Below are 21,033 nucleotides of genomic sequence, written 5' to 3'. Positions count from 1 at the left end.
GCCCTCAGAAATGTGATCATGCTACACATGCTATTCCTCTGGACCATGTGCCCATGGTCTGTGCAGTAAGAGCAGACATGCTTGGCTCTCTCAGAGGCTGTCAGTGCTCACTCACACTGCTGCTTCCATGCAGAATGCAAGCTCCCACTGCTATTTTACAACATTAAACCCAAGGACTTTCTTAAAAATCTATCCTAACTCCCACTGGTGAAAGACACTCCTCCCTAACACAGTGCTATATGTAGACCAAATGGTAAATTCAGCAACTATCTAAGAGAGTCAGTTATTTTTCTATATAGAGTTAAAAGGAATAATTTACCACCTTCTTTGCTACTACAAACCAAGAAGGTTGGCAGCCATAAGAAAGCTGCCAACACATGTCCTTATAAAAAGATAACTTCTAACTTAATAGAAGTTAATTTACATATTTAAAAATGAAATATAAAAGAATGATGTTAGATAAATAAATATGATTGGTTAATTTATTCAGAGAACATCTTTCTTTGTGGTGGGCTTTTAAAGGAGACTCAAAGAATACTTAAAAATAATAATAAATTACTTACTTCTTCTGTATTAATAATAAGCTTAGCTAAGAAGAGACGAATATTTAATGCTATTGATGGATTTCCTAGTTTGTCATGAAGAAATTTCATCCAAGGAAGAAGATTTCTTGGCACTGAACCCTGAAATGATACATTCAAAATTACACTGGAAAGTAGAATAAAATAACCTCATATTTTGATATTATGAGACAACAATGACAAAGTAAAACATGAGCAGCAAAAATCATGTTTTTATATGATATGGAATTTGGTTTAGTCCTTGATATTATATGTTCTTTCTTAATATGATGTCAATGAATAGTATTAAGTGAGACGATGTAAAATAAACAGAAAGGAGACCTCTTCTTCTTTAGGTAAGATCTGAGTTCTCTGCATGTGCTTAATCAGGGCTGTCATGGTTGCCATACATTCATGTTGATTTAGTTCATCCATCTCTAACTCCAGAAAATCATCTTGGATCATGGGTTCTTTATGCTCCTATGAAAAGGTTAAGAATCTGATTATGCAAAGTACACTGTTAAAATTTCAGTGTGCATGACATTCTGATTTGGGGGGCAATATCACAAAATACGCACTTAAGTAACGACGCTAATTTGACTAGCTAATGCAAGTGAGCCCTTGGGAGAGAGCTTTCTTTATTGTGCTGATGAAATTAGACTGCTGAGTCTACAGAAAGATAGGCTGGACCTTAGATCTCGGAAAACTCTCCAAACTAATACTATTCCCTGAGGACTACTACAGAGAACTGGCTTCCTATAAAACAACAAAACCTTTCTTTCTTCCTTTACAAATGTGAATATACTTTAATATGTAAAATGTGATCACCTGTCTTTGAAAATGACCAATGGTAGATTTAGGATGTTGGAAACTGTATGAATAGCTCTGAACTCCAGTTGAGAAGTCAAACTGACTCATTTCCTCACTCAGGCTACTGTCTCCCAAATATGACAAGGAAGATATATAACGAGGACCACCTGAAATAGAAATAAAAAGAAAATACATTTATTCAAATATAGTAAGAAATGCATTTCTCTAAGCTCAAATAGTATTAAAATAAAAGGATACTGTCAACTAAGTCTTTCATCAATCCTATGATTCTCAACTCATTATCTAGATTAACAAAGCAAAAAGGAAATTTTGCTTTTCTCATTATTGACCAGTATTCTCTACTGTCATGGACAAAGAAATCAAGTTAAACTAGATCCAATTTTTAGGTATGATATTAAGCATATTAAAATTTTGGTGATGCACATTTTGCCCGTGATGTATAGCATAAATGTGGGAAAAGATACTACTAAAAAATAACTAATCCTAAACATGTAAGAAATTTAGAAAACTGGTCCAAATTTTATTCTCAAGTAAAGAAAACAAAGCTATACAGAAAAATTAGGCAGAAAATTAAAACAAAGAGTATGTGGAGGGAAGAAAGGGTTAATTTTAAATAGGGAGGCCAAGGAGAACGTCCTGCAGGAGTTGGCATTAAACAAAATGTAATAATCCATGCTGATAACTGAGGCCAAGATTATTTCAGGCTGAGGGAACATACATGCACATGGAGGCAAAAGAGAGCCCAGGGTCGAAAGGCACAGGCAGAGGGACAGATTGCTAGAGAGGAGTGAGCACAAACTAATGCGGCAGAGAAGCCCTGTCCTGAGGGAGGTGGGAGCTAATGTGGGTGTGGCAGGATGGAACTTGTATTTTTCACAGAGATTTCTAAATATATCTAAATAATATAATCCATAGGCAAACAAATAAACATTATTCCAATCTTGGACTTCAAATAAAATGTACCATATACGAGTCCCATGAGGCCACTTAGAGATCTTTCTACGCAGTTGAAATTGAACTAATAACATTTATTACAAGATACAATTCCATTTACCACTTAAAAATTTTCTAATTCACTTTCAATGTTTTGGGGTACTTAAGGTATTTTCTATTACGTAACAAATACCAAGCACCAGAATCTTTCTCATCATTTTGAAAATATCCTACCTGAGTCCCCATTCGCTATTTGCCTGGCTTCTTTCCTAATTTCAATGTACTTTTTCTTTCTTTCCATAGGCACCTATTAGGCAAAACAAATACACAATTCAAAACTTTTTAGAATCATGGCCACCTGTTTTCTATTTAGTAGCAATCTGGCAAAAATAAAAATTAATTTTTAAATAAAACTTTTATCAAATTTATAAGTATTCAAAAATATCCACAAAGAAAGGTGAATACTCCTGAAGGAAAGCTTTTTATACAGATTCCCACAATGTCTGTTAAGCTCTTATTACCACATGCCTGGGTTACCAATAGTTTATACTTGATCTGTGAGCCTCAGTTCCCTCAACTATATGGTTATGATATATCATAGCACCTTACAGTAATGTTGTAAAGTTCAGAAGTAATATAAAGCAAGTGTCTGAATGCTTAATAAACTAGTGCTATTATTTGTTTAGTTCTTTGAACATACGTCTAGAAAAAAGGTTCCCAGTCTTATTCTAAATGGTTACACGGCAGGAAGCAACCATTTATTGGAACCCGTGAACCACTAAGACATGGTCGACGTCAGCAGCTGTGCAGAGATACACGAATGGCAGCTCCTGGCCCAGCTCTGTTCGGTAGGACGTAGTGTATGAGCTCTGGCCCTCTGCTGAACTTCACTTTCCAAAGAGCTGAGAAAAGCTACACCTACAGCTTAGGGTGAGGTACATCAAACTTAGCTTTGCTAAAATCAAGCCCGTCACATTTACCAGACCAAGTTTTGCAATTATCCTTGTGACTTCTCATGGCACCCTCATTCTCCCACCAAATAACCCAAGCAGGGCCACAGGGCTGTAATTTTGTATCCATATGGATCTCAATTTCATTGGTCAGAAAAATTTACTCAGAAAACAACTTCTGGAATATTTCCTAGCAGCTTCTTTTATTGGCACTGTCTTTTATATACAAGTCAAGTCAAGAAAGGGAAAATATAAGTTTGATGAATTTCGTTGTAGTTGCCTGAGACTGTACTCAGGCTGAACTACTTAAAACTACCAGTTTTTGTAGTTCCAAGCAGATCTGAGTACTGGCAATTTAATATGTTCGGTATAATACATATTTTTCTGTATAAGAACTTGGTAAGTATTTTAACTTAGAAAAGAGCATTAAAAAATTCCACTCACCTCAACTTCTATAGGAAATGTATAGCAGCGTTTCAGGTCTATCAGATTTTCAAAGATAAGCAAATTCTGTGAATTCAAAGAATCACATAAAGATATACGAATGGTGAAGATCCTTACTACTGATGCAACTACAAAATGAATAACTCATGGAGAAGCACTTCAGCTCTATATATGAGGAACTAAAAGAACTGTATCTACAATATTATAAGAAGGTGGAAATTATGATATAACTTTGATTGATGTAATCTAACTTTTGAAATCCTATAATGACAGCAGTATTGAATACCTCATGAAAGGCCTACCTTTTCTGGTTTTTCACTAAACAGAAACCCTTGGTAAAATCTTAATTCATTGAAGACACAGCAGATAACAGAAATGGCACAGTTGTATGCAGCACAGTGGTAAAGTCTTCGCCTCTCCAGCAACTGATTCTCGCCAGCCATGTTCTCTGTAAATGCATCATAGCACAGTCTGCAGAATAGATTCAGGTTAAAAATTAATTCATGTAATAGGGAAATTGTTGCTCAAGTCCAACAATGCCAGAAAACAGAATTTCAATTCAGTTCAGCCTTTTCTGGATGTCAGGTTTGTGCCCAACATAGTACTATGCACTAGGAATAGGAGACTAAGCAAGTCACTGTACCCCATGCACATCTCAGGGTGAAGGCCATGTCCATGGACCTCACACTGCAGTAAGCACGGAGACAGCAACAAGCACAGTAAGGTAAGAAAATAGTCCAGCCCAAGAAGCCAAGGAAGAAAAGTTTTAAGAGAAAATATCTGAGCTTCAAATTACAAATTAGCCAGAGGAAAATGTACACAGGCATTATAAGTAGAGAAAGTGTCACTTATAAAAAGGGACACGCTGCATGGTGTGTTCAGAGGATAAAGTGGGAAACAGCAGCAGCTAGCAGCGAATGAAAGGTAGAAAGAGGTGTGTTCCCACAAGATCTCACCTGCCATGATAAGGAGCTTGGACTTCATCCTGTATGTTAGGGTCACCAAACCATTCCCTGATGACCAACTATTTTTGAAAATAGTTTTATTGGAACACAGCCATGCCCATTAGTTTACATGCTATTTATGGCTGATTTCACAGTACAGGGTAGTACTTGCAACTGAGACCAGATGGCCAATAAAGCAAAAAATAGTTACTATCAGGCCCTTTGCAGAAAGTTTGTCAACCTGCTACTGAAGACAAGGTTCCTTGGAAGGATTTTAGGGAGGGAAAGTTAAACAATCGGAACTAAGAGAGACAATCCTAGGAGCAAGGAGAATAATTATGGAGACCACTTCAGTGATTCACCAAAGAACAGCAGACGCTACAACAAGGCTGTAGAAAGGAGAATGAAATAAGGGCACTGGTTTCAGGAATACTCAAGAGATAAAAATCCACTGGTGACTGATAAGGCGTGCCTGGAGGTAGGAGAGATGAAGACAAAGGAAGAATAAACTACGACTCTCAAGTCTGGTTTATGCAAATAAGTGATGGACCAGTCATTGACTGAGGACGTAAAACAAGGATTAGGACATGAGGATAATCATGATACATTTGTTTTGGATATGCAAAATTAGACATGTCAATAAAAGTCTGTGTTTGATATTTACAAAGAGGGAACTTCATTAGAAGGCTGATTTTAAGAGAAAATGTATTTGATTACTTATAGAATGCCTGCTTAAAAATATTCTAATACTCCTTTAATTTCAAATGACAGTCAGAAAAAAATAAAATGCACCAAATTCCTTCTTACTATAAAGCACACCAGTCAAATATATAGAGTTATTTAGGGGAAATATGGTAAGGAAAACAGTAAAATAATTATTTTTGTTCTTTATAAAAGTATAGGATAGAATGTTACCAATAACAAACTGAAGTCCATTTAAGTTGTTTGTGCACAAGAAAAAAACAAGAAAATTATAAAATTCAGTATTCAAACTTAAACATTTATCCACATTATGGACATGGATAAAAATATATGTATCACAAATATATCAAATGCAACATAAAATTAACTAAAACATTACTTTATAAGTGTCTTTGTAAGTTCATTTCCTTCTGTAATACAGGAGCCATGGAAAACTTGATTAATTTTGGATTCCTTAGAGTGAACATCATCTTTTGGAAGACGAGAATACATCACCTCTAGCATTTTATAATAGCCCATCTTCTTGGTGACTTGAGTATCAAAAATAGATTCATTTAGCTAAAAAAAGAAAACGAATAATTATATGTGTTCTTATCAAACATGAAAAATGTTTATAGCCTAAATAAAATTTAATATTCAATGCATTTTTACATAAAAAGTAAAGATGATAAATCACTTCAATATGAGACAGCCCAGGTCTAAGATGTGGATATAAGTATTGATGTATTATATTCAGTGCGGCAGGAAATAATGTACAATGTCCAAATAGTGAGCTTAGGGTATGGGTATACAAGTTTTGCATAAAATCTTATTGAAGGTATAATAGCAAGTAAAATTTCAATTCTTAAAACCCAAATTTCCAACTATTATATAGAAGTCTATATTAACTATTTGCCATTTGGGTATTTACACTAATCCCAACAGTATTCTGCAGATGCTAAATGATGCCTCCCATCCCCAAAAGTTATCTACACCCCAATCCCTGGAATCTGTAAATATAACTTCATAAGGCAAAAAAAGAAGTTTGCAAACATGATTAAGTTAAAGATCTTAAGATGGGGAGACATTCTAGATTATTCACATGGACCCCCCAAAACACAAAAAATCATGTAGTAAGAGGGATATAGAGGGATATCAGAAAACTGGAATAGGCAAAGTGACAACACAGGCAGAGACTGGAGTGATGCAGTCACAAGACAAGAAATGCCATCAGCCATCAGAAGCTGGCAGTCAAGGAATGAATACTCAGAGCTGTGGGGCAAGTGTGGCCCTTGCAACACCTTGATTTTGGCTCAGTGAACCTGATTTTGGTCTTCTGGCCTCCAAAACTATGAGAGAATAAATTTCTCTTATTCTAAGCCACCATGTTTATGGTAATTTGTTACAGCAGATTCTCAAAACTAAAACACATTTTGGTACCAAGAGTTGGGGACTGCTATAACAAATGCCCAAAATATGAAAGGGGCTTTGGAGTTAGATGATGAGTACAGGATAAAAGAATTTTGCCTTATAGGACAGAAAAAGCCTAACTTGTCTTGTAAAGATTGTTAGTAGAAATGGTGACATTAAAGGCATTTGTAATTATGGCTCAAAAGGAAGTGAAGAGCATGGGAGAGAAAGCCAATATTGTTTTAGAGAATATCTCAATCATGATCAACATATTTTTGGTAAAAATACAGACATTAAGTAGTTGCTGGTGAGGTCTCAAAAGGAAATACAAAACATATTTTTACAAACTGAAGGAAGAGATCCTTTTTACATAGTAGCAGAAATATAGTTAAATACTACTATACTTGTGCAGAAAGCAGAACTTTAAAAGCTATGCAATTGAATATTTAGCTGAAAAGACTTACAAACAAATTTGTTAAGATGCTGCCTGGTTCCTTCTTTAATGCTTCTAATAAAATGTGAAGTATAAGATATAAACTGAGGTAAGAACTATTAAGCAAAAAGAACCAGAAATTGTTAATTTGGGAAATCCTCTGCCTATCCACACTGTAAAAGATGCTAACATTAGAAATTCACTGTTAGGAAAGTGTGCTCTGGAGAGAAGACTAAGCACAATCTTTGACTGTGCTAAAAAAATTAAACATGTGATTCATAGACCAAGAAGAGAAATGAAATTATTGCACATATATTGGTGGTGACTCCTGTCTAACAGAGTAAATCTGCAGACATATTTAAGAGAGGCAAATGATTTTTGAGAATGTTATACTGGGGGAAAAACCACCAGACGAAATGAAAAAAAGCTACTGTACTCCCAAAATTCTACAGGCAAGAAACACATTGGTAAAACTACTCAGCTGTGAACACATGCTACCTTCAAGAAAAAAGAATAACTCCAAGGATAGAACCGTTGGTCCAGAGGACAGAGCATCAGGCCACGGAGTATTATTTCTGGTCTTGAAACCTATCAGAATTTGGCTGGCTGAATTTTGAGATTGCTTTGGAACACTAACTCCTTTCATATATCCAGTGTCTGTTTTTGGAATAAGAATGTCTATAAGTGTCATCCTACAGACATTCCTATAAGTTCCATCAACCAAGTTGTTTTCTAGTTTCACAGGTCCACAGATAGAGAATTTTGCCCGAAAAGGGATCATACACAGAATCCCACCCATACCTGATTTATACAATGCAACTTTGAATCTTGAGCTGATAAGATTTGCCACTTAAAGTTGGTGCTGTATTGAGTTTAGACTTTGGGGGAGATTAGGATGGGATAAACTTAGGTTACAAGTAGAAACATTTGGACAGGTGAATAGTGTTAAGATGAATAATAGCCCGTAAAAGATAACCATGTTCTCATCCCTAGAACCTGTGAATTATACTTTATATGACAAAAAAGGATTAAACAAATAAAATTAAGTAAAGGACCCTGACATAAGGAGATTATCTAGTGGACCCTAAATGCAATTACATATTTATAAGATGGAGGCAGAGTGAGAGAGATTACACAAAAGAGGAGGCAATGTGACCACATAAGCAGAGATAGGAGTGATGCAGCCACAAGCCAAGAATTGCTGACAGCCTCCAGAAGCTGGATGAGGCAAGGAATGGATTTTCTAAAGCAAGCACAGCCCTACTCTTCACTGGTGACCTCTACAGCCGAGATATCCCTCCTGATATTTAACTGACACATGTAGATGTGGGACCTCCAGTTCCACGTCTCCACCCCTCCTACAAGTCTCAAGGAGACTTATTCTGTACATCCTTAGTTATAGGACTTCTGTTCAGCTAGATTCCAGACAGTTCTCAATGTGGTTATTCTGCAGTTTAGTTTTAATTTTGATGTGGTTGTGAGAGGATGGGAGGACCACATTTACCTATGCCATCATCAAGACCAGAAGCCGCCACAAGGCAGATTCTAATGACATTGATCAAGAAGATATGTCAATTCTTATTAACATTTAATTAATAATAGATATATAATACCTTTGTAAATCTGGACTTCAATACATCAACGGCATCCACCACAATTTTGCTAAAAAATTCTCTCAAGGCATCCTGGCTACAGTGCCACAGCAGAGTGAGAAGAGAACGGTCTACAAATGCTTGGCGAGTGATACTTGAAGCTAGGTCATCCCTCTTGAACATTTTGTATACAGTTTCCAGAAGGCTAACTTGTGTGGCACATGAACTCCTAATAAAAAAATTACATAAACATTTATGCTATGAACAAATACTTTATGAGTGCCTACTACATAAGAAAAATAACTTTAAAGATTTTATATACATAAAAACCATGAAATAAAAAAGCATTTGTACATAAACTATATTATTTTACTCACATCCAGAAATCTTCATGACAAATTTAAGCATTAGAAAGAATTTTTTTCATTTACTTTCAAATCTAGTTTTCTTCAGAGAATATCTAGAAGGCTTTGGGAGAGTCTAAGGCCTAAAGATGATCACATTTACATAATCTAAAACTCATGAATTATGATTTAAAAATTCTAGTTTTTCCTAGTAATGAAGTACCATTCCTACTTCCTATACAGATATATTCAGCTTTTTCTAATGTCTATAAAATTAAGACTATACAGGTTAGTTTCCCCACTTATAAAAATAAGAGGTTAGAACTAAACAAACATGAAAATCCTTTCCACTTCTAAAATCCCAATGCTCAGAAGTTAAGATATGATTCAGGACAAAAATATTAGATTCATAAGGCAATTCAGTCATTAAATTTTAAGGCTGTAGGACAGTACTAGAAGCAACATGGACTTTTGTAATATTCATTTGATCACTATCTTAGATTTAAAATCTCTTCAGGGGCTTCCTATATTGAGCACTATAGAAATGCACAGCCCTAAAGCATCCAAATCATATAGCTCAAAAATCTGATTTTAAAAATGGGCCAACAGCCCTGACTGGCATGGCTCAGTTGGTTGAGCATCTTCCCACAAAGTGAAAGGATGCCAGTTCAATTCCCACTCAGGGCACAAGTCTGGGTTGTGGGCCAGGTCGCCAGTCGGGACATGTGTGAGAGGCAACCAATCGATATTTTTCTTACACATCGATGTTTCTCTCCCTCTCTTTAAAAATAAATAAATAAAATCTTTTTTAAAAAAACCAACAGATGGTTTACTGAAATATAAATGCAAATGAAAGTTAAATATATAAACATATGCTGTTTCAGTCATAACAAAAGAAATACAAATTAAAGCAATGTCGAGAGATCCTTTCTAAAATAAAAAATTTGGAAAAAATCTATGACAATATACTCTGTATTGTCAAGATTGTGATGAAACAGGCATTCTCATACATTGCTGGAGGGAATGCAAATATAGTCCCAAAAGAAGGTATGTGATATTATATTTTTTGATGTAGTTGTATATTTGATTCTTTTGTTTCCCTTTCTCATAGTTCATTAATGATGTATAAAAGTGCACCTTCTTAATATTAATTTTGTATCTTCCTACTTTACTGAATTCATTTATTAGTTCTAATAGTTCTTTGGTATAATATCAGAGTTCCCTATATACACTATCATGTCATCTGCAAATAATGACAGTTACTTCTTACTTCTAATTTGGTGCCAGTGCTTCTGTCCCCAGAGAGCTCCTCCCTACCCATACCCCTCCTGCCCTCACCCAGAATTTAGTCAATTTAGTTCCTCCCTCTAGACTCCTGGCACTTCTTGAGCTCCTGCTCCTGCACTGCAGCTTAGAGCGAATTTGTGACTGAGTGACTCTCTGCACGGTCCCCTTGAGGCCTTCGTCTCAGTAGCCCACAGTCCTTTGTTATTTCTTAAATACAATCCCTGCTAGTTTTCACACCCAGATATTATGGGGACCCCTCAGCACTAATGCCCTGGGATGGGATCCAGTGTGGTGCTGGAACCCCTCACTCTACAGAGGGGGTCGCTGCAGCAGATATCCCTCCCATTTCTTAACCACCACACCATGGGGGACCTGCCCATTCCATATCTCCTTCCCTCCTACCAATCTCAACTTGGCTTCTTCTTTATATCCTTAATGTAAGAAATGCTGTTTATTTATCTTCAGGTGGTTTTCAATGATGATTGTTCTGTAATTCAGTGGTAATTTTGTTGTGGTCATTGGAGAAGGCAAGCAGCATTGACCCACTCTGCCATCTTGACAGGAACTCCTTCATGGTGAAAGTGGGAATCCCTGTCTTGTTCCTGATTTTAACTGGAACACTTTTAGTTTCTTCCCACTGAGTATGATTTTAGGTTTGCGTTTGTCACATATGGCCTTTATTATGTTGAGATATGTTCCCTGTAGTCCCACTTTGTTCAAAGTTTTCTGTCACAATATGGATGTTGTTCAGTTAGCACAGTATTTAGAAATATTTTTGGATTTTCAACCTTCATTCTGTTGTTCATTTCTAATTTAACTTTACAGTGCATAGAGAACACACTTTGTAATATTTTAATATTTTAAATTTATTAAGACTTCTTTAATGGTTTACTGAATGGTGTGTCCTGAAGAATGTTCCATATATCCTCAAGAAGTGTATATCCTCCGGTAGTTGTGTGGAATGTTGGTTGTGATTTTTTTAAAATGCCAATATAAAGGAACAAATGACTGAATCATGCTACATTGTGAATGAACCTCAAAAACATGCTGAATAAAGAACCCAGGCCAAAAAGGGGTGATGTAACTGGAAAATGCTGATGCTTGTTTAATCTGGAGATTTATTTAGTTTTACCTTCAAATTTGAGTATGTTTAAAACTTTAAAGATAAATTTTTTTTTTCTTATGAAAAACAAAATAAAGTTTAGTTATAAGAGTCGAGTTCAATTGTCACTCAACTATTGTTTGGAATGGAGAAGATAAATTTCCCACAGAAACATAATGTATATGGTTCCTGGTATTCCAGATCAGAACAGAATAACTTACTTTCTGGCAATATTTTTCAAAGTGGATTGAAATAAATTTTCCATAATGTGTTGTTCTTCTCGACAAAGAATTTCTGTCATCAACTGCAACAATACAGGACTTTGAGATAATTCCAATGCATCTAAAAACTGTAAAAACAAACAATCAGTAATGATATAATAATTTTGTTGAATTTTCTTTTTTGTTTTGTATTTAGAAGTTCTAAATAAAAAAATTATAACAATTTCACAGAGAATTAAGAAATAGTAATGTTTTAGTCATTTTTATGGATGTAATAAATGGCATATAATTTTGTTAAATATTTGAGTATTAATTTTTAAGGTTTTACAGATATTTGTCTAACAGCTTTTAGAATTTTCTCTTTATTACAAGGTTCTGAAATTCCATAATTAAAGACCTTCACAGGTCATTTTCCTTCACCATTTCAAGGTACTCTGTGGACTCTTTTATTCTGGAAATGTGTGTCTTTTCACCATCGTCTTAATTGTACAGATGTCTAGGCTGCTCATGGAGCATTCTCATACTTACTCTCCCTATTTCCATCTTGATACCTGCTTGTTCTAATTTCTAGAAGACATGCTCAATTTTATCTTCTGTTCACTAGAGAAATGAGGCAGTCACCACCTTAACCAGGCCACAGACTTGAGGTCAGTAACAAAGGGACAGTGACACTATTTGCCTCCTGATGTGCTATTGTTGCCAGAAAGAATAGCCTGAATCTCATGACCAAACTTTAAGCCCACTCCAGTTCAGAGGAAATAAAGAAGATTAGGGACAAGTAAAAGAACACTCCAAGGAAATGATCAGACAAATATGGGACAACATTCAGGAGTAGTACTCTGGCTTCTTCCAAAAATTCAATGTCATGAAAAAATAAAAAGGATAGGATAAAGTAGTTCTAGGTTAAAAGATATGAGAGACATGACAATTCAGTGCAATCATTAATAAGATCATGGTTTGAAAAACCAGTTAAACATCGGGGCATCTGAGAAAATATGAATGTGGACTACATAACACATGATATTAGAGAAGTGTTAATTTGCTTAGGTATGATAACAGTATTGTGGCTTATTCGTAAGACATGCATACTGAAGTATATTTAGGAACAAAATATTATGATGTCTGAAACTAATCTGCAAATGTTTCAGTCAACACAGATACACACTGCCCCCCCCCAAACAAAATAAATATAACAAAATATTAACTGTTCAATATAGGCGATGGTAATATGAATGCTTGTCTTGGTATTCTTTCATTTATTTTTCCTGTATGTTTGGGGGAAAATTATATAAAAAGAATGGGGAAGACAAAATCTATATGGATGGACAGGACTTGTATACTGGTCTTTTCATGTGACTGGGTCTCACCAAGAAGAATGTCAGGAAACAGAAAGTTAGGACAAAGCCGTAAGCCTTTCTAACTAGTGTTGGAAGTCATGCAGCATTGTTTCCTCTGCATTCTTTTTATTGACTCTTTAAGGGCAACCCATTCCCAATGGAAGGAAAATCATCTGACTGCCTTTCAATGGAAAAGCCACACTATAAGAAAAACATATGGAATGGGATATATTGGTACAGCCATCTTGGGATAATCTGCCACACCTATACCCTATGTTTATCTCTATCTCAGCATTTAGTAAAGTGTGCTTTAATCATCTGTTGGTTTTTTTGTTTGTTTGTTTGTTTCTTCTTTGTTTTACTATAAGCTCTTTGAAAACAAAGACAAAGTCTTCATTATTCTTAAGTGTTCAGACATTGGCCCAGGGCTCAGTCCATCATAAGAATGGTAGATGAAAACTAACCCTGCAATGGTCATTGTCTTAGTTTTTCTCAATCCCTAAGTTTTAGTTGATTATAATGATTGTTCTAATAACATTCACAGCTTTGTTTACAAATGTATATGGCAAACTGGATAACAGTAGAATTGATATGTGTAAGTTTGGAATTAAGCACTTACATGGAAGCAAAGTGTTCTCTACTACACTTTACCCTTCCTGTTGGACAGAAGGGGATAGAAGAAAACAAGACAGCCAGAGCTGGAGCAGCTATTTGGGACAAAATGGAAGCTATATATGGAGAATGACAGAGAACAAGGTAAAAGAAGACTGAGAAGCTACCCTAAGTAGTCAATCTAGAGTTGTACAGAAGAGAGGAATAACCTGCCATTTTGTTTAAGCCACTGGTATTTCAGGGACCTTCAGCTGTATATTAAATAATATAGATATTAATCACTGAATGTTTCTCAAATAACATACTCAAATTTTAGAAAATGAAACATATTGGTAATCATTGATTTCTTAGCTCTTATTGGTACTCTTCTTAAGACATATATTATGCATAAAATAGTTCACAATATCTTCATGCATAATATATTTCACAATTTAAAATTAGAAAGAAAAGTGAATTCCAAAGGATTTAGATAAGCATCTGCCTCCAGTGTTACTCAGCTTTCAAAATGAGTTACTGTGACTTCTTTTTTTAAAGATTTTATTTATTTATTTTTAGAAATAGTGGAAGGTCAGGGGAAAGAGAGGGAGAGAAACATCGATGTGAGAGAGAAACACTGATCGGTTGCCTCTCATATGCTCCCTGACGGGGGACCGAACCTGCAACCCAGGCACGTGCACTGACCGAGAACTGAATTGATGACTCTTAGCTTTACAGAATGACACCCAACCAATTGAGTCACACCAATCAGGGCTGAATTCTTAAAGAACACTCATTCTGAATGTTTCACTTACTTCTCTACATCACGAAATGTGACAGAAAAAGAAAACATTTTAATTTTATTTGTTACTACTAAAAAAGAACTACCTTTTTCATGCAGTCCACGTAATTATTGTGCTGCAGAGTTCCTGGGTGAAATTCTTCTGACTTCATTGGAAAATTAGAAATAATGAGCTTTTCAAGAATATGCTTAAGGTCCTCAAGACTGCCTCCAGTAAGATTGGTGAAGAATGGAAGCAGAATTATAGCTTGACCCTGTGGAACAATGTAGACATATGAAATTGCACTAGTCATGACTTACAGATCCTATGGAATAAATAAAGTCACTGCTTCTGAAGACTTGCAAATAAAACACTATGTAGATTCAATAAGAGACTTCAGAATACCTTCTAGATTACATTAAGAAAACCTGAATGCAATGGGTATCATGGCTTCTACTCTAGAGAGAAGTGAGCCAACTCAGGGCTATATACATGTAAATAAAAAGGACATTGTATGATAATTCTGTATGTTATTTCTCCTAAAAATGTAGACTCTAGTAGAAATATACTAGATAAATTTTGACTGGAAAGAACATCTTGAATAACCTAAGGGATAATTCATAAATATTCCTTGCAGAACTAACTCAGAACTTCATACCAAGCTTCAAAGAAAGTAGGTGTTATTTCCTATCTCCCTTAGGTGGCAGGTAAGTTCCCAGGCTCCTTTCCACTGAGGAATGAGAAACCTGATTAATCACAGAGAGCAGATCATTCTAAAGAAAATTTTCATGATCCAGTAAAAGGACGGTTTTCATTAAGGCCACATTTTATTAGAGTGTAAAGTCTAATTATTAAAGAACTTTAAAAATGAAAATATTATGTTCTTTGCCCTAAAAATTACCAAGATATTTAACATTACTTATTAATAGAAAAATGATTAAGTTATAGTTTAAAGCCTGGCATTCATTAATAAGTATAGCAATTCTCAAAAAAGCCAATTTAAATAATCTACATGCAAAGACAAATATGCCTTCTAAGTATGGTAATCGCATTGTAGTTTTACTTATGTTTTTGGAGAAACATACTAAATAAAATATGTGCAAATCAGATAACATGACACCAGGGGTTTCCTTCAATGTGATGGGTACAAATGACTGTATAGTTGAAAGAAACAAACCCGCAAATGGATGGTTATTGAGGTTGGGTAATAAGTATGTGGAAGTTCATCGTGCTAGCCTCTCTGCTTTTAAATACTGGAAAATTTTCATTATAAAAATAGCAAACATCACAAATAAGCAAAAATATAAAATGGAATAATAATGAAGAATATAATCTAAAAATACATTTTTTAATACTTACCTTTAAATGTAGACCCAACTTTGAATCAGCAAGTATACTAATGTATGTTTTAAAGACTTCAGGGAACATACTGTGATTTGTATTAACAGATACAGATGAATCAATCTGAAGGAGGGGATATAAGAACGTGATACATTTCTATATCATGTCTCTAATTTTCTTTGTTTTCAAATTTTTAAATTTCAGAAATGACCTGTAAATTTGTTACTGGACTTCAACAATATTTCACCAATTATTCCTCAAAAATACTTAAAAACAATCTGATAAGATGCATGTAAAGTCACATTGAAAAGATAAAAGTATTATATAAGAAATGATAATGAGCATAAATGATAAAAAAGTAAAATAACAGAAAAAGTATAAAATGTAAGAGAATCACCAACTGTCCAGAGAAAATTTTTTTTTTTTTGTTTTTTTTGTTTTTTTTGTTTTTTTTTTGGAGAAAATATTTTTTATTTATCAAATTTCCATCAAATTTTTAAAGATCCAAGTTACAGAGTCCAAAATTGTATATTATATGTGTCTCAAATTACCTGCAAAATCTTTGCCAGTAAAGTCAGCACTGCCATTTTACTTTCAGGAGCAGAATCACTGGCCCACCACAAATCGCACTTCTTCCAGTTTTGCAGAATTATAGTTACAAGTTTCAGTCCTTGATGTTTCTGACTGGCCCGATCCCTGAAGCTCTGATCTAACATGCCATTCAGAATGGTGCTCACCTGAAACAATCATGTGGTGATTGAAGAAAAATTCTTAACTTCAAGACCAATATATATAACAAAATTTACTTTCATTTCAAAGCTATTCTTTTATTTATTTTTTTTTTAATTTTTTTTTTATTTTGGTTTTTCAATTACAGTTGTCCCCTTTTCCCCTAATTTCTCTCCCCCACCCAACCCACCCCCTCTCCCGCAATCATATCCCTCCCCGTTGTCCATGTCCATGAGTCTTTTATACGGGTTCTTTGACTAATCCCTTCCCTTACTCAAAGCTATTCTCGAAAAATAAAGATGTTAATTTTATAATAGCTGATAACTTCACAACTTCTCCAATAAGAGCAGCATTTTAACATGTAAATTTTCCCATTAAAAAATGTGTCTCATTCATGAAATGATGCTCATGCTGCCATTCTCAATGGGAGGAGGAATTAGCTTCTTTCTGTCACCATTACCACTTTAATGTGCATGGGCACGTGTCCACACACATGCACACACCTGCGCATTCATACACATGCACACAGGCTGGCATGTGCACATTTCCTGTCCCACCACCTTTTCAACAGTGCTTTCTATTTGGCTAGAAAAATATACAATATTCCTAACATTATGACAATGTAACCATTTTTCACAGATGATCCACATTATATACTGCCAATGCTATTCCTTTTTTGTACATTTTGATGTCCCTAAAGTTAATACTTATTTGCTTTCTCTGCTGTTTTCAATGTGCCTACGACAGTTCATCATCTGATTCTCTCAAATTAATTAAATCTCCTCAAGACATCCAAATATCAAGAAGTCTGTCAGCTCCCTCTCTGTGGTGACAGCTCTGGCTCTGGAATGTTGTGACTGCTGTCCTCAGGTTTCACTTGAATACCCTCTGGGAGACTCTGTGTTCAGGCCAACTTCCCAGATCCAACATCATCCCCTTTCTTTGCTGACTGCCTTGTTTTAATGAAGCACTTCAAGAGCTTCCTGGTGAGAAATGCACAGAAAATAACATTCGTTTGGCACATCTGAAACATTTATTCAACTTTCACATATAATTGATAATCCAGCCAGATTCAGAATTCCATGTTGGGAATCTTCTCTCCTTAATTGTGAAGAAAATTTGGCAGCGTCCACTTTGCTACTACAAAGACAAAAGCATCCCAATTTCTTGATCCTTTTAATGTAATCAGGTTTTCTCCTACAGAAAGTTTTCAGGATCTTTTCTAATGTTGAAACCCCATTCTGAATTTTTGAGACATGTGGAGGTGTTTTCATATACTGTGCTGGATACTCAATGGCTGGATACACATGGAAACACAAGGCCTTCATTTCTGGGAAATTCTCTTCAGTTATATTAGTCACAAAGGTTTACCATTCCTCTCAGGCAGAGGCTCTGGTACTACACCTTGTAGAATGATCCAAGTTTCCTCATCTTTCTTTTCTGTTTCCTGTTTTGTCTTTTTCCTCTATTCTTTGTAAGAGTTCCTGAACTTTAGCTTCTAAACCCACTCCATTTTTAATTTCTGATGCCTATGCTTAATTCCTCAAAATTCTCTTTTGTCCTCTGATGTTTCTTTTCAGTAACAAGTATTGTTTCATGGATATACTCTCTTCCCTTATCTTTCTGGGTTTTTTTTTGTGTGTGTGTGTTTTTTTTACATTTTAATCTCACTGAATAGTCTCTGCTTCAACTGCCTTTCCCTCCATCGGCCCTTTTAGAATCCCTTTTCTCAGGTGTTTGGTATCCTTTTGCTGTTGGTACATGTTAAGGAACTGACTAGAAGCACTGCACTGGGTGGGCTCACTGGCCATGATGATCGCGGTAAATTGATCTGGCTAGGCGGTGTTGAGCATATCCTTATTTTCTCTTAGGCTTGTTAAAATATTCCAATATCCTGCCTGAGAGTATATTCCTAGAAGACCATATTCTGGAAGCCAAATTGGGGGGAAAGGCCTAAGCCCTGGAGATCAGAATTAAGGAAAGCTTTCATGTAACTTCCCTGTATAAAGAAGGTATCCTTACACCATAAAAATACAAGAGAACTTCCGGCCAAGATGGAGGCCTAGACTGACACGTTCTGTCTCCCTCCACAACTAAGAAGAAATACAACTACTGCAAAAAACAGAAATAACCAGAAGTTCCAGAAAATAAAGCTACATGGAAGTCCAACGTATGAAGTTATAAACAAGTGGAGCTTGTCTGGACGGGTAGGAGGGCGGAAGCCGGGGTGGAGAGGTCAAGCTGTGCTTGCGGCGGCAGCTGCAGTGATGGCAGCGGGACCACGGTAAGCACAGGCACCCACATTTAAGGGGATGAGAGAAGTGCCTAGGGAGCACCCCTGCTGTAGACCAAACCCGTCAGCTTGCAATTCCAAGGCCGGAGAAGGGAGACTCACATTGCCTTGGACTGTGAGGCCCATAAGTCGTGGGGACACAGGAATAAGCTCCCGGTCTCTCAGTGGAGAGTAAACGGCAGGAATCCATCTTGGACCCCCATCCCCACACAAAGCACCACAGTGGGGTGAGAAGGGATGAGTGCACGGGGTTTCACCCCCGATAGTGTAGAAGGTGTAACAGCCCCATCCATGAAAGAAAGGTAAACAAAATCTGTCAGGATGGCAGAGACCATGATAGAGATCCCAATCACGCAGCTTACCAGACAGCAAATATATGATTTATCAGACCAACAGATAGATAATCTTTCTGAGGCTCAGTTCAGAGCTATAGTTATAGGACAGCTTACAGACTTAACACTGGATCTTAAACAAGACAGGGAAGGAATGAAGGCTAGTCCTGCTGAAATGAATGAAAACACCCACAAAACAAGTGGTGAGGGAAGGAAAACCAGGGATCAAATCAACAAATCAGAACACAGGGAAGGAACAAACAGTCAACCAGTGAAGACAGAGGAAACGAAAAGTGAGGAAAATGAGGAGAGGCTCAGAAACCTATGGGACAGCTATAGGCGGGCCAACATCCGAATCATAGGGTTGCCAGAAGGTGAAGAAGAAGAACTAGAAATTGAAAAATTATGTAAAAAGATAATGAAGCAGAACTTCTCTAACTTGGGGAAGGAAATAGACTTACAGGTCCAGGAAGCACAGAGAGTTCCAAAAAAACTGGACCCAGGGAGAACCACACAAAGACACATTAAAATCAAAATCTCAAAAATTAAGGATAAAGAGAGAATCTTAAAAGCAGCAAGACAGAAGAAGAGAATTATGTACAAAGGGGTCCCAATAAGACTATCAGCTGATTTCTCAAAAGAGACTCTGCAGGCAAGAAGGGTCTGGCAAGAAATATTCAAAGTAATGAAAAGCAAAAACCTACAACCACAATTACTCTATCCAGCAAAGCTGTCATTCAGAATAGAAGCGCAGAGAAAGTGCTTCCAGGACAAAGTAAAACTGAAGGAATTCATTAGATACAAACCACTGTTATATGAGGTGTTAAAGGGACTTGTTTAGGAGAAGGAGGATCAAAACTATGAACATTAAAATGAAAACTGTATCACAACAACCAACAACAGAAGCTAGGGAATAGAAACAAAGGCAAACTAAGTAGGCACCAAGAGTGAGAAAAGAATTATAGGTATGGGGAGCATATTGGGGGGAGGTCAGCTGGGAGGGGGATGGGGGAAAGGGAGGGAGACGGTACAGGAATTAAGAAGCATATTATGAGGGAGTGGAGTAGATAGGAAGATGTTGAGAAGAACTATATGCACAACCAATGGGCATGGACTAAGGAGGGGGGAACAACTGGAGGGAGAGGGGTCACTGTGTGGAGGGGAACAAAGGGAAAAGAAATTGGGACAATTCTAACAGCATAATCAATAAAACATTTAAAAAATAAAATAAAATAAAATAAAAATTTAAAAAAAGAAGAAAAAAGAAACTAAACAGATATGAAGAAAAAATACAAAGGCTCATGAGACTACTATAAACAATTACACACAAACAAACTGGACAACTTAGGAGAAATGTATATATACCTGAAATAAACAACCTGACAAGAATGAGTCAGGAAGAAATGTTTAATCTGAATAGACTGATTACTAGTAAGGAAAGTGAATCAGTAATCAAAACCTCTCAACAAACAAAAGCCCAGGAAATGATGGCCTCACTGGTGAATTCTATCAGACATTAAAGAAAAAAAAAAAAAAAGGAATGCCAATCATTCTCAGACTACTCCAAAAAAGAGAACAGGGAACACATCCAAACTCATTTTATGAAGCTAGAATTACCCTGATACCAAAATCAGACAACAAAAATACAAGAAAAGAAAATTACAGGGAACTCCTGATGAATATAGATGCAAAAATCCTCAAGAAAATATTAGCGAACCAAATTCAGCAATACATTAAAAAGACCATTAACCATGATCAAGTGGGATTTACTCCTGGGAGGCAAGGTTGATACAATATCTGCAAATCAATTTATGTGACCCACCACATAAACAAAATGAAGGATAAAAAGTCCCAGCCAAAGCAACCGGATCAGGAAAAAAACAGGCATCAGCCTTGGCT

At 36.0% G+C, this 21,033-nt stretch overlaps 1 protein-coding gene across 1 annotated transcript in view; it reads right to left on the bottom strand.

Moving 5' to 3' along the window:
• The window catches only part of PRKDC (protein kinase, DNA-activated, catalytic subunit), a 198,583-nt gene that overhangs the window by 97,055 nt on the left and 80,495 nt on the right, over positions 1-21,033 (bottom strand). The window contains exons 37-48 of the mRNA XM_090283716.1: positions 16,332-16,517; positions 15,799-15,903; positions 14,546-14,713; positions 11,733-11,860; positions 8,800-9,007; positions 5,744-5,922; positions 4,021-4,189; positions 3,719-3,784; positions 2,559-2,631; positions 1,389-1,537; positions 903-1,040; positions 564-683 (exon numbers count right to left, since the gene is read on the bottom strand). Coding sequence (XP_090139842.1) covers positions 564-683; positions 903-1,040; positions 1,389-1,537; positions 2,559-2,631; positions 3,719-3,784; positions 4,021-4,189; positions 5,744-5,922; positions 8,800-9,007; positions 11,733-11,860; positions 14,546-14,713; positions 15,799-15,903; positions 16,332-16,517 — 1,689 coding nt within the window. The remainder of the gene's footprint in view (positions 1-563; positions 684-902; positions 1,041-1,388; positions 1,538-2,558; positions 2,632-3,718; positions 3,785-4,020; positions 4,190-5,743; positions 5,923-8,799; positions 9,008-11,732; positions 11,861-14,545; positions 14,714-15,798; positions 15,904-16,331; positions 16,518-21,033) is intronic.

Source organism: Furipterus horrens, unplaced genomic scaffold (assembly GCF_987537825.1).
Source record: "Furipterus horrens unplaced genomic scaffold, mFurHor1.1.pri manual_scaffold_7, whole genome shotgun sequence".
In the NCBI taxonomy this organism is placed as follows: Eukaryota; Metazoa; Chordata; class Mammalia; order Chiroptera; family Furipteridae; genus Furipterus; species Furipterus horrens.
Note: the sequence above shows the minus strand (reverse complement) of the source record. Positions and strands in the feature narration are given on the sequence as shown.